The following is a 14,754-nucleotide window of genomic DNA, read 5'->3' as shown; positions in this document are numbered from 1 at the left end:
TTCCTGCACTAGTGTAAGAAAATAAATGTGACATTTAGAAAAAAAAGAAGAAGGAAAAACTTAGGAGTTACGGCAATTTAGTTTATTTTGCAATTATTGTAAAAAAAAAAAAAAAAAAAGAATTTAGGAGAGGGTAGGTAGGGTTTCAAGCTTTTTATAAAAGTTGTTAATAAGTTGTTTTCGGTTTCCTTTAAGGAGCTTACAAAGATTTATCAGTATCATGTTTTGCAACAAAAAGGAAAAAAAAAGGTAACTTTCCGATAACAGTGTGAAAAATACAACATCGGCTCTATTTGCACCTGTACAATAATAGTGTGGACTGTTTACATTTTTGCATTTCGTCACTGTCAGCGACATCAGAATCATTCCAGGGAGCAAAGGTGTGGTTGTAACCTGAACCTCACTGTGCCCTTATTTCAACAATATGGCAAACTTTTAAACCCACCTGAAACCTATGAGAAATGTAAAAACCAAAGCAAGACTCTTTGCTGACAGAAAAATATGCTGCCAAAAAGCCGTTTTTGAATGTGGGGTCATTTAATTCCATTAAAGTGGTAGGGGAGTCATATTTGAATGTCAAATCATTCTGGGATAAACATGTACGTATATAAATGTACTCTTAATCAGACTATATTGTCCCAAAATTTCAATTGATTAAAAAATCCTGTCTTTAAATCTGTTTTTTTTCCCTCATTATTTTATGCAGGCCAGTTTGTTATACGTCAGCTTGTGCACCTAAATTCGGCCAATCATATATCAACAATCATCTGTCAATCTAATTTTTTCAGTCATAGCATCTTGATTCCTATGTCGCAGCTAATATACGCAACAGTTGAAATAAGAAATAAGAATCCTTTACTTTACCATTGGGTTACATCCCAGTGTTCAAGGGGATGGACGTCTGTGTCTTCAGCAGGCGTAGAGCTAACAGAACTGGCAGTGTTGCGAGGCAAGGGCTCAAACATGTATGGCTGTAAGCCTTCTACACCAAACCAAGCTTCTGCTGCCCTGGCGTCCTCTTCCACAAAATCTTTGTCCCCGCTTTCCTCCTCTAAATAGAAAATGTATGATGGAGGAGACACATCCACGACCTCCAACACTAAACTCTCCTCCTCTTGCATGTTTCCGCTGTCCATAGTGTTCCTTGAAAGTGTCGTTTCTAAGTCACTAATTTAGTACTACTTGGTCCCTATGTAATTTCCCATTGGGAACCTACTAGCACTAAGTTGCTAACTAGTTAACAAGATGCTTCAGAGACACCGGCCACAACCATACTTGCTTGCGAAACCTTCCGCAAACAACAATCCCATCCCCTTGATAAACGACCAATCAGATTCACTTTATTCACTCGTATAAAGTTCCCCCAGAGCTGTCTCTTTATTGAACTCTAATCCTCACTGATAGACTCTCCTCTCCCTCCTTACACCTATCTCCATTTTGTTATTCTGTTATTTACAAGACCTTAATGTCCACCTGCACTGCTGACTGTTACTATTGTAATAATTGTTTACATGCATCTTGCACTACTCACCTTGACTGAATATTGATTTGAACTGCCGACTGCTTATTCACGGTACCAATTGTTTACATATACATTTACAATACCGTACTTTAACTGTAGTATGCAATTACCTTCCACTGCACTTTAATTCAGATAGTTTCTGTCCAAACTTTATTTATTCATTTTATAGTAAAATCCATCTGTATATTATGCTTATAATTCTGCCTATAGTAATAGCCATCTGTACAATAGTCATAGTACATATCTACCTGCAAACTCTGTTATAATAAAATTATGCTATTGTACATATCTATAAAAACCCTTTTTAGAGTAATATCCACCTGTATATTATATTCGATACATATCCAGCTGTAAATTTAGTTCATAACACTAGTTATCTATATATTATATTCATAGGACAAATCTATCAGTAAAATTCTGTTTATAATGGTATTCATCTCTATACTTATTCAGTAGAAATCCATGTCCTGTACTTATGGAACCATTATTTATCCTGCACTTGCTGCTATTGCACTTCTGGTTAGACCTAAACTGCATTTTGTTGCCTTGTACCTGTACCTGTGTAATGACAATAAAGTTGAATCTAATCTAATCTAATCTAATCTAATCTGATCTAATCTAATCTAATCTAATCTAATCTAATCTAATCTAATCTAATCTAATCTAATCTAATCTAATCTAAAGTCGGGCACCACTCAGGAGAAATCGGAAATAAAAGAGTTGGAACAGCCCCTTCCCTTCGATTTTAAATACCATTTAATGGTATTTTAAAACTCTAAAAGATAGAGATAATTTAAATAAAGATTAGAGATTCAATCTGAGAGAATAAATATATCAAAATTGGACCTTGGAAATAAAAACTGCTCAGCAAACATGACTTGATAGAAACTGCTATCTTGGATTTATCCCAGATGTTTATCCTGACTTATGCTACACATCCTGGTGAAGGTTTGTTCTGAAAAAAACAAAACTCATGATGTCATGTCAGTATTTCAGAATGCAGCTGTAGTTACATGTGTCCATCGTAGACTGAAGAGTCTATTCAGTGTGTGTTTACCCGTCATAAACAGATAAGCAAACACCGTGAAGGCTGTGAGGATGTATAGTTTCAAGTTTCACCAGCTCTCATCCTGACTGGCAGTGGAGTTGAGTGGAGGGTTGGGGCACTGCACAGTGCTGGTGTTGTTGGAGAAGGATGAAGGCGACAGCTGGTCATTACTTGGCAAGCTGTCCTGACTAGGGAGAACATTACTGGTTCGTCTGAGCCGAGGTCTCAGCTTGCTTCTAATTTCACCACCAGTGACATCCCTCTGGTCCAGCAGGAAGGTGAGGGACTCTGCAATGCGGCTCAGTGTTTGGTCCATGTGTGTTATCTATGAGAGTTCCAACACATAAGAATACATTTAAATACTTTTAATTTCCTTGGAGGTTTTTTTTTTAAGTTAAGAGGGGTATCTTCTTGGTAAATCCTGTCAGAAGATTACATACTTTAATATTGAAAGCAAATGTCATACTACTATTTTGACACACACCTTTTCCCAGTAGGGAAGTAATAAACAATATACAAATTTAGAAGTTAAGAATCTGCCAACTGTTCACTGAAATCAATAAAAAAAGATTGCCAGAACAGTAAATGCATCTTCTAACAGTAAAACAAGATTAGTAAAACATCTGCTGACTGTATCTCTCTCAAATGTATTTAAAGGGCAAATAGATGAAATATGTCATTCAACAAAGCACTTTCGAAAAACATACCAGGAACCAATTTCTCTAACCTAGAGCTTAAATTATTTGTTTTAGAATCTTTTGTATCACAACTGCTGAAACGGGGAAACGGAGCATCACAACCAATGCTGGAAACTGAACAGTACTGGAAAGAGATATGGGAGAAGGAGGCAACACACAACAGGGAGGCACAGTGGCTGGTAGCTCTGACAGATGACCACAGCAACCTGCCCGAATAGAATCCAGTCAACATCACAGTGGCAGACATCAAAGAAAGAGTCTCAGGTATTAAAAAACTGGACAGCACCAGGCCCTGATATGCCTACTGGCTTAAGGAACTCATGGCTCTCCACGAACACTTGGCAGCACAAATGAACCAGCTACTGAGAGATGGGAACCACCCTGAATGACTAACCGAAGGGTGCACAATCCTGATCCTGAAGGAGCCCTCAAAGGGCACAGTCCCATCTGACTATCGGCCCATAACCTGCCCCTCCACAACGTGGAAGCTCATGTCCGGGATCATAGCGGCTAAGATAAGTGGGCACATGGATCAATACATGAGCGGAGCTCAAAAGCGAAATAGAAAAAATACCAGAGGTGCCAAACACCAACTCCTGGTAGATAGAACAGTTGCTCAAGACTGCAGAACCCAAAACACTAACATAAGCGCTGCCTGGATTGATTACATGAAAGCTTACTACTCAACACCGCATACTTGGATCATTGAATGCTTTGAGCTATACAACATCAACAGGACTCTAAGAACCTTTATTACAAACTCAATGAGGTTGTGGCAAGATACTTGCTCAAGTTTCCATCAAATGTGGAATATCCTAAGGAGATGCGCTGTCCCCACTGCTGTTCTGCATAGGTCTGAACCCCCTCAGCCAAATTATCAACAAGACTGGCTACGGGTACCGACTCAGGAACGGGGCTACCATCAGTCAACTCCTCTACATGGATAACATCAAGCTGTATGCTAAAAATGAGCGAGACATTGACTCACTGATCACTACCACCTGGATCTTCAGCAAAGACATTGGGATGTCGTTCGGACTGAGGAAGTGTGGTTGGATGGTAACCAAGAGAGGGAAGGTAGTTCACACAGAGGGGGTCTCACTCCCAGAAGGAAAAATAGCAGACAATGAAGACAGCTAAAAGTACCTTGTAATCCCACAAGCAAATGGCAACCTCAAAGAGGTAACAAGGAAAGTGGCTATGGCCAAATACCTCCAACGAATAAGAGTAAGGCAGGTCCTAAGGAGCCAGCTCAATGGCAAGAATAAGTCTCGGGCAATAAATAGCTATGCTCTACCAGTAATAAGATAACCTGCAGGAATAATAAGCTGGCCAAAGGAGGAGGTACAGGCCACAGACGTTAAAACACGAAAGCTCCTAACCATGCACAGAGGGAACCACCCCAAATCCAGTACCCTGAGACTGTACGCCAGCTGTAAGGAACGAGGCAGAGAACTAATGAGCGTAAGAGCCAATATCCAGGATGAAACATCCAAGATCCATAAGTACATCAAGGACAAGGCTCCAACAGACGACATCCTCACTGAATGTCTCAAACAATGGGGAACAGAAGATAAGGTGCCAGAGATTCCGTCATGGGAGGATAGGCCTCAACACGGGATGTACCACTAGAACATAATTGAAGTGGCAGATATCAGAAAATCTTACCAATGTCTAGACAAAGCCAGACTGAAGGACAGCACAGAGGCACTCATCATGCCTGCACAGGAGCAGGCCCTAAGCACCAGAGCAAAAGAGGCCCAGATCTACCACACCAGACAAAGCCGCAGGTGCAGACTGTGCAAAGAGGCCCCTGAGACAATCCAGCACATAACTGCAGGGTGTAAGATATTGGCAGGGAAAGCTTACATGGAGCGCCATAATCAAGTGGCTGGAATAGTATACAGGAACATCAGTGCAGAGTATGGGCTGGAAACCCCAAGGTCAAAGAGGGGAAACACCTCCAAAGGTGGTTAAGAATGATTAAGCCAAGATCCTATGGGACTTCCAAATACAGACGGATTGAATGGTAATGGCAAACCAACCAGACATTGTGGTGGTGGACAAAAAGCAGAGGAAAGCCATTGTGGTTAACATAGCAATACCATATGACAGCAACATTAGGGAAAAATAACAAGAAAACCAGAGAAATACCAGGGGCTCAGAGATGAGCTGGAGAAAACCTGGAAGGTCAAGGCATCAGTGGTACTCGTGGTCATTGAGGCACTCAGGGCAGTGACCCCCAAACTTGAAGAGTGGTCACAGCAGATCCCTGGAAATTCATCAGACACCTCGGTCTAGAAGAGTGCAGTTCTAGAAACAACAAAGACACTGCGCAGAACCCTCAAACTCCCAGACCTCTGGTAGAGGACCAGAGCTTAGAGGAAAAAAAGGGGGGAAGACTGCCCCCGATGGGTGCGTTTATATATATATATATACTGTACATATATGTATATTAGGGATGGGACGATTTATGAAAACCGTCAGAATCGTTCGGTTCGACTGTCTCGGTTCGGTTCGCGTGTGTTTCGTTCGGTTCATGCGCTGCTCCTTTTTCTCATAGGGGAAGCGATTACACTCCAGAGCAGAAGGTGGCGGTGCTGCGACTAAAGCCAACCGCCAGTAGTAAACAAGAAGAAGAAGAATCGAAGCAGCTTAGCCGGGTGTAGCAGGGAAAAAAATCAGTTGTTGTGGAGAATTGTGTCGGACTGGCGAGTGGGAAAGAACAGGAGTTGGAAGACGCGCCAGCAGCACTTTATAGGTCTGCTGTATGGGGGCGCTTTGCATTTAGAGGGACCTATGGTGACGGCGGAAAGAAAGTTGTGGATAAAAGTAAAACAGTGTGCAAGCATTGTGCAACACGTTTTGTTTATGCTAACAGCAACATGTCATGCTAACCCCGAAATCCCTCATACTCCGTCAGCAACCCCCGCTCCGCCCCGCTGCGCTCCAGACCGGCTGCTCAAAGCAAAGCCTACAGCCCCCACTGTGGCTTCGTCTGCTCCCCTCTGAGTCCCTTGGAGATGTTAGAGCATGCGCCAGATGATTAAATTCAAAGCAGCAAAACATACGGAAATGATCCAGGGTTTCTGCGGATCATTTAAAATAATTACAATCCATTATTTTTTGGGGGATTTTTTCATTAATTTCATAAATTTTTATGGGATTTCGGTGTAACAATCAACATGTATCGAATCGAACCGAAAACCGTGACCAGAAACCGTGAATCGAACCGAACCGTGGATTTTGTGAATCGTTCCACCCCTAATGTATATATATTTATACACATATATGTACATACTGTATACACACACATATATATGCATATATATGTATATATATGTGGGGCGACAGTGGTGTTGGATGTAGGAGTTTGCCCTGAAATCAAAGGATTGACGGTTCAAGCCCCGGCTCTGACTTTCAGTGTCGTTGTGTCCTTGGGCAAGACACTTAACCTGCATTGTCTACTGATGGTGGTCAGAGGGCCCGGTGGCGCCAGTGTACGGCAGCCGCGCTTCTGTCAGTGAGCCCCAGGGCAGCTGTGGCTACAATGTAGCTTGCCACCATCAGTGTGTGAGTGTGTGCGTAAATGGGTGAATGAATGTAGTGTAAAGCGCTTTGGTCAAGTCTCCTGACTTGAAAAAAGGCGCTATATAAGTACATGCCATTTACCATTTACCATATATAAACATGTATACTGTATACATACATATATATGTATATACAAACATATATACTGTACACATATGTGTGTGTTACTTCATAGTAAAATGTAAAAATGTGTAAAGTGTGTAAAAATTTTTAAAGTTTGGTTCCTGCACTGCTGCTTCTTGCTTCATTTCTCCCTTTTCACCTACATTCATTCATACCAGTATATCAGTCAATAAAAACAATTTCTTTATGGAAGTCAAACTCCTGTGGTATTTTCTGGCAGTATCGACAGACTATTTGAAAAGCACTGAACCATGCTGGACCTGTACTTATCCACTCGCTACTGATTCTCTGTTAAATGGCTGAATGCTGACTATATTCTGCGGTACAGTTCATGCCACACGTCAGAGCAGTAACCAGAATTTTTTGAACACTTACAACAGTCTTAATTTAAATTGCTATTTTAACTAATATTGGCTTCGAAATTTTTTTCACTTGCCCTGTAACCGTTGATAATGTCAATATGCTGTTAACATTCTCCTTAATGGATATTTCCCAGCTGTTCTTTCATAGAAGCTTAAAACCTGTGAATATGAGTTTTTTTTTTCTTTTAACAAATAAAAGGAAAATCAAAAATGAAAATGCAATTTTAATGAAGAGTGTTCATGTCTAATGATAGTTCCCACCTTGTCCTCCATCCTGTTGAGCCTGGATCCAATAGAGTTGTTTCCTTTATCTCTGGCTCGGTCTTTAGAGGTTGACATTAGACAGTGACATTTCAAATAGACCATTAGGTGCAGTGTTTGCTTTACAGTTTATCTCATCCATTTCAAGGTAGAACTGGAGTGATTTATTACCTGAACCCGTCTGGAACAAAGTCATCTTCCCTAAAGACTGATCTAGCCTGAGAGAAACAAAAGAGGGCCCAGGTCAGAAGAATATTTATAGATTCCTTGTGGTTCATCTGTCATATTTCCTCTTTTCTGATCTGCAAAACATGTTGACAGAGGAATAGGGAACCTTTCTCAATATACTTGCAAATTATATAAATTATAAGCACTTTCATATAAGCACTTTACTGTACTCCTGGGTGCTAATGTATTAAACATCTTAAAATCATATTGTACTGCAAGAGTATACCTTCTCTGTAGCTCCTTGATTCGAACCATGAGGTTGAGGTGACCCTGAGAATACTGCTCAATTACATCTCGAACGTCATATGGCTTACGGGCTTGCTAAAAAAAAAAAAAAAAGATAATTAGTTCATTAATATTTAAGACCTTTGTTCTACAGACATATCTAATTTTTCTAAAGAATAAAAGCAATGCAAAGTTTTTTTAATCTTCTTTGTGCTATTGTTACTTCTAAATATCTGCTGCTGAGACTGGTGCACATTTGCTTCATTGGGGATATCCACAACCCACACACCAAAGCTTAATTCTGTACACAGCAATTTCAATCAGTTTTCCTTTAATTGGCCAATATGGAGAAAACCCTATAGGAGTTTGCTGCTTATGAGTTTTTGTCATAAGACAAATGCAAGTCAACTAATAGTGGGTGTGGGTGACCTGTAAGGATGTTCTTTAGATCCTGGATAAGGTTCATAAATATACATCTGTAACTGAGGTTTAAATATGCTGAAATTACATGTTTGCAGGTGTGGCGACAAGGCACTGGAAAACTATGTAAAATAATAATTAATGAAGTCTTGTTTAGTTCAACTCTCATATGAGTAATTTCAAAAACTACCTGCGCTTTCAATTACTAATGCTTTATACAGAGGTAATTTTCAGTTTTAAAGTATATATGCTAGGTACTGCTTCACTGCTTTGTGTGGTAAAATAAAAATTAAAAAAAGCAAAAACCTATGATATAATGTAATACTTTCTAAAAATGTGCCACGGGTATTTCATAAAATATTTTAATGATAGAGTTTGAGTATAATTAAATGGTTAATTTGCTGGCCTTGTATCTACATACAGTAGCTGGTTAAGGAGGTGGACATTGGTGTTCAGCACAAGTCAAAGGGATGGACCATTTATTACATTTATTTATTATATTTATATATTATATATTTATATTTATTACTTAGTTGGAAACCAAAAAACACACTAACCCTTCCCGAGCAATATTTATAACAAAAAAATTATCTGCCTTTGTTCTAGTCTATCCCTAAGTAATCTATATTAATAATATATCTCCAAACCAGTTTTGACAAAAGTCATTTGAACATTTTCTTAAAAGTGGCCTAGTCACATTACATGTCATACACACATATGCATATATATAAATATACACACATACATATATATATATATATATATATATATATATATATATATATATATATATATATATATATATATATTAATCTGCAAATAAACCAATATACGCCACCTGATAGTGTTTACTTTGTCATTTTTGAGTAGCAAAAATCTTTTTCCACCTAGCCGCTGACAAAAACATCGGTGTATGTTGTCATCTGCTGGCAAAAGATACTAAATTATGCATCAATAACCTTGACAGCTTCACAGCTTTAGCTGCAGCTTCAGTAAAGACCAATGTTCTTTCATTATATTCTGAATACTACTCATTTCTGACCCATCTCGGCATCCAATATCTTTACACACTTTTGCACACTTCATAATTGACTTTTCCTCTTTTTTTCATACTGCCACTGGGGAAATGCTGAGTTACCTGACTCTATTCCTTTATTTGTTGTCATTGTGTGTATGTGCAACTCTATTACGTGCATGTGCAATGTTTTATTTTCTTTCAATTCACAAAATGCTTAAGTTTCCTCACAAAAAGACCCCAAAATTTTAAACATATACACTAAATATAATAAGCTCCTAAGGTGCCATAATTTAATTGGAAAGTCTTTGTATGTGACCAAAGTAAGCTACTGTCAAAAAAAATTCAGACTCACAGCACGGCTAGGCCCCTTCAGCAACACCAAAGCTTAATGTATTTACCTTCTTACATCTTTTTATATTTATTAAAAGTGATCACATTTAGATGCAGGTCAGGGGTTTAGTTAGTAATCCACAAACTAACCTCACTCTTATTTTATTTATTATTTTTCATTTTGTTTTATTTTTTGTTACTGATTGCTTTAGGCATTCATTAAAAAACTCTGTATAAGTTTCAGGGCCATGTAGACAATCTACTTTCTATATAAGTGCATAAAGAAACATACCTCAGTTTGAGCCCTTAGGTCTCTATGTTTTCATGTAAACGTCTGTATCAGTTGAAAAGCTTAATGTCGTCTTTAATATTTATGTTTTCTTCATGTCTATCCTCTCTATTAAAGGGCTTTGTCATGTTTATTAGAATAAAGAGAACAGGGTTAACATTTACCTACTTGCTTAATAGAGGGTTGGCTGTGGCAAAAGCTACTTTTATCCTTCTACTTTGTTCAATCGTGATAGAAAAAAAGTTTTCAATTTAATAGCTAAAAAAAAGCATAATAAAGTAATTGAAAAAAATGTGCTCTTACCTGAAAATTTCTTTTGGCCACAAAGTAACGCATTTTCTGTATCACACGGATGGCTTTTCGATGCGACTCTGTCAAACTGTGACAAAAAGGTTTTCTTTTTTAAGAGGTTTTGCTTCTTAGTTCGTATATCACAAACTTTCTCAGTAGATGCATCACACTAACATTTCCTGCAAAAAACATGAAATTAAACCATGGCCTTCTGTGCCTTTCTTAGATATTTGTTTCAGTGTAATAGGTATCAGGAAAAAGGCCAAAGAAAATATGAACCAAAATATGAAGCATGCTCTTCTTGCCTCTGCAGTCTACATCAAAGCTTCTACCTCATTACCTAGCTTCCTTTTAGCGTTACCAAGGTGATGAACAGTAAGAACAAAGGTGGGAGAAAAATAGGAAAAAGCCCATAGTGATTGTAAGGCAGTTAGCCGGCATTATTAGGTTTCAGGACATTTTTTTTAAACTTATTCTTATAGAGGTTCATTACTGTGAAAAAGCAGGGAATATGAATGTCTGGTGGGAAGGCAGCGAGTCATGTTTGCTGTGGAACAAAGTCTGTAAGAGTCTCATTGTGGACCTCTCAAAGGCTGATTTTTCAGATCTGGCTATCATAACAAGTGGTCAAATTAACACAATGAAATGTCAATTATTTGATCTCTGGGCTATTATAGAAATCATTTTAATAATAAAAGGAAAATGGTTTAGTGATAAAACCAAAGCCCAGACAGTGCATCACGTTTTCTATTAATTTCATCGGCAGATATTGAAATGCTCTCAAAATGAAGTTTGAATAGTTGAGACGTTTATAATATTAATGAATGTTGCTATATGAAAGTATTAAAAGAAAATTAAGGACATCATGATCGTCATCATCTTCAAAGGAACTTTTATTATTATTATGTAAAATGAATCTGATAAGCTTGCAGAGTTAATTTTAACAGAAGACAAGCTAAAATGCTGAAATCTTGTGATAAAATTATAAAATAAAAGAGTGACAGTTTTTGTATCTGTTGTTTAATGTTTGACCATGGACATGTGTTTGTATTATATAGTCTGTAATTACAGTCTAATCAAATTTAATCAGACGTGTTTAACCCACATTATTATTTCTGTAGAATAAACACATATTTCTGCTTTTTCAGATGGTATTTAGTCAGTTAAACTTGGAGGACTTTCAAAATAAGATTAATTCTATTTAGAATTCAATCATTGACATCCTTACAATCAGTTTTTTCATCCTCAGTAAGTGAGGCAGCATTGGCAGTAACTAAAGAACATGAACTGTGTTAGTATTGGATTTTGATACAGTTAAGTTTTCATAGTTATGAAAATTAAAATCTTCATCTAAGCCTTCACTTTGTATGTTACATCCAATTCAGTCAGGATTTAGGGCTCATTGTTATACTTAAACAGCTCTGGTGAAAGTCACTGATGATATCCCTCATGGCCACAGAAAACTGACTTGTATCTGTACTTGTCCTTTTAGTTCTCAGTGTTGCATTTCATACAATCAATGTCATATAATCAAAATCATACAATTACAATATTATTTTAGAAGCTTTTTAGTCAGGCACTCCATCTGGATGCCATTGAATTGGCCTCTGGTAATAAGTTGGTGTTATTTTTGATCATTAATTGTTATTTATACCCCATATTAAAACAGGTTTATGTAATTTTATTCTTTTATTTCTGAAATACTGCAAGATTACAAATATTTTGTCCAGGGGTGATGCAAAGAAACTAGTGCATTAATTTGCCACTTCAAGGCTGAACTTGTCATGGTTTTATCTGAGTTTTCATTGGTCTAATTTCCATTCTTGTGTTCTAGGTATTTTTGATTGTATTTGAGTTCTTTGATATTTCTTGTTTGACCTCTTGTGTCAGTCTCCTTTTCCCTAGCTCCCTTCTTGCCTCCACCAACCTCCATCCTTTACCAGAGATCTGATGTTCCCTATGTTCCGAACAGAGCACTTCAATCTCAATCTGCAGGTTTACTAGTGGTTCCTAGAAGAGACACTGAGTCTACTTTTAAGACTAGAGTTAAAACTTTTTTTTTAACATAAAGCTTATAGTTGAAGTGACTTAGGTTATCCTGAACTGTCTATATTTTTATGCTGCTATAGGCTTAGACTCCTTGAGGACATAGAGGCGACTTTTCCCCACTCTACTTCTATTCTCCAATGTTGCATTATATGTTAGTTCAACTTCTAGCCTTATACCCTCACTGCTTTTTTTCATCATAGCAGCTACATCTGGCCTGGTGCTCTGTTTAGCCATAACACCATCCAGGGGATGCAAGTTCCACAAAATCAATGACTCGATGCGATCAGCTGAGTACCCATAAACTGCAAAGTGTCAGTATGACTTAAAGCAATTATCTCTGTAAACTTATCTGATATGATGTGTTGTTATTAGTGCTGCGCCGATACTGACACCAGTATCGGGCAGGGCCCCGATCCAGCACTAAAATGGGGGTATCGGTAAAGGCGAATACCAACAAATACCGATACCATTTTGAGAGCCAAAAGTTTATTCAACTATTGTCACCCATTCCAGATAGGCAATAAAAAGTTCTGCTGGATTCACTTTGTATTAGTTTCGCAAAGGTAGGCAACAGCTTGACAAAGCCATGATGGCAATTATTTTACATCCAAATAGTATGCAGTTCTTCATATATAAACACACATCAATTTAAACAGATGGTATCGGTATGGTATCGGTACTGGCCAATACTGCACACCCAGGTATTGGGAATCGGTATCCGAGCCGAAAAATGGCATCAGCAAAACAATAGTTGTTATAAGGCACTTTAAAAGTAAGATAACAGAAGTGAATTAAGAGGCAACATTGAGTTATGTTCATAAAAAGTGAGGCAGTATATAAAGTATTACAATATAAACTCAGCAAAAAAACAATGCTTAATATATTTAGATTTGCATGTTGTATTGTAAGCTTACTTTTAGACTAAAAAAGAAGAATTCTACATCAAAGCTGAAACATCTCAAAATTGGAACTTTAACTTAAATGAATTGAAAACCATGCTGCTTAAAACATTTACAAGTTCCTGACAGAGAGATATCTAGATGTTTTAGAAATGACTTTTTGTACCTAATCTTCCAGTGATATTTAATGGTGGAAGAAACATTGGGTTACTGTAGCATTAAAATTCTGTCATGTAAGGTATGGCAGAAATAATTTTCTACATAAAAAGATATCCTTCTATCATCTGAAAATCTGTGGAGCTTTAAATAAATACAACATACATAAGAGACATGCCTGAAACACTAAAAGAAAAAAAGACCAATATCTGCATTTTCTTTTCTGCCTCATGGGTACTTTTTAAAACCAAAAAAAAAATATTCTTATCTTTGCCCAAAAACAAAACAAAAAATGTTTATTGCAGAAACTCTCAGCAGCCCAGTAATCTTTAATTTCAAAATCATATTGTACTGTAATATTGGCAGTAAGAACTGCAATTGATGTTTGGATCATTGCATTTCAAGAATCCTAGATGTCTGTAAAACCCTTAACAGAACATTTCCTCCATTTATATAATTAAACAATAGACATTTTGGAACGTATTCTCAAATCAACTTTGGAACTATAAAGAAACTTAAAAAGATTTATTTTGCACTGTGGTCTTTTGCCATGATTACCCCAATTAGTTGTGTGCTTCACAATGATTCCATTTAACATGGGATTTGATGGGGTTTTGTTCTGTGAGAACAGCTGGTTATGTATTTTGGAGACCAACAGAGCACAGAGTTATCTTGCCAGCAAAACTGCTGTGTGCAATTCTCACTCTGCATCATTGCACTGGTGTTTAGAAAGTGAATCCCATGTGTCATAACTGAACACTTATTTTTTTACTTACTGTGCACCTATACTATATTGCGATTACTTAGGACTCAGTCCCTTGTATCTGTCACTAGCTGTGTAAGTGCTTCAGAAAACACTAGGGATCCTCTGTAGTATAGAATCATGAACCCTCTGGGGTTTGCATTTTACTAAGGTTAATTGAAAACAGACAAAAAAATAAATAAATACAAGCAGACCATCTCGTGTCTGCTGTTTAAGATTCACTCCCACATAAACCCTCTAAAGTAAGAAGATTGCAGAAGAGTGATGGCAAACTCACTGTGCTACTGTGCTAGCTGGAGCCAGTTCACTTTCTCGCTCTGATTCCAGCTCTAGGTCGTCAGCAAAGCTGCAGTTTCTTGGGAGTTGGAAGGAGGACTGGGTATCTATAAGGCTGGGGCCTTTTTTCACTGCAAGATTACACAAAAACAAATGAAACTAAAAACATGATTTATGCAAAATATCCTGCACTCATATTTTTTTT

At 37.6% G+C, this 14,754-nt stretch overlaps 1 protein-coding gene across 1 annotated transcript in view; it reads right to left on the bottom strand.

The window, feature by feature from the left end:
- Nucleotides 1–2,511: 2,511 nt before the first annotated feature.
- kcnq1 (potassium channel, voltage gated KQT-like subfamily Q, member 1) overlaps nt 2,512–14,754 on the bottom strand; it is a 68,877-nt gene continuing 56,634 nt past the window's right edge. The window contains exons 11-16 of the mRNA XM_015397563.1: nt 14,551–14,680; nt 10,419–10,494; nt 8,060–8,154; nt 7,777–7,823; nt 7,606–7,667; nt 2,512–2,895 (exon numbers count right to left, since the gene is read on the bottom strand). Of these exons, the coding sequence (XP_015253049.1) occupies nt 2,638–2,895; nt 7,606–7,667; nt 7,777–7,823; nt 8,060–8,154; nt 10,419–10,494; nt 14,551–14,680 (668 nt within the window). The 3' untranslated portion in view covers nt 2,512–2,637. The remainder of the gene's footprint in view (nt 2,896–7,605; nt 7,668–7,776; nt 7,824–8,059; nt 8,155–10,418; nt 10,495–14,550; nt 14,681–14,754) is intronic.

This window comes from Cyprinodon variegatus, unplaced genomic scaffold, assembly GCF_000732505.1.
Source record: "Cyprinodon variegatus isolate N-32 unplaced genomic scaffold, C_variegatus-1.0 Scaffold871, whole genome shotgun sequence".
Classification (NCBI taxonomy): Eukaryota; Metazoa; Chordata; class Actinopteri; order Cyprinodontiformes; family Cyprinodontidae; genus Cyprinodon; species Cyprinodon variegatus.
Note: the sequence above shows the minus strand (reverse complement) of the source record. Positions and strands in the feature narration are given on the sequence as shown.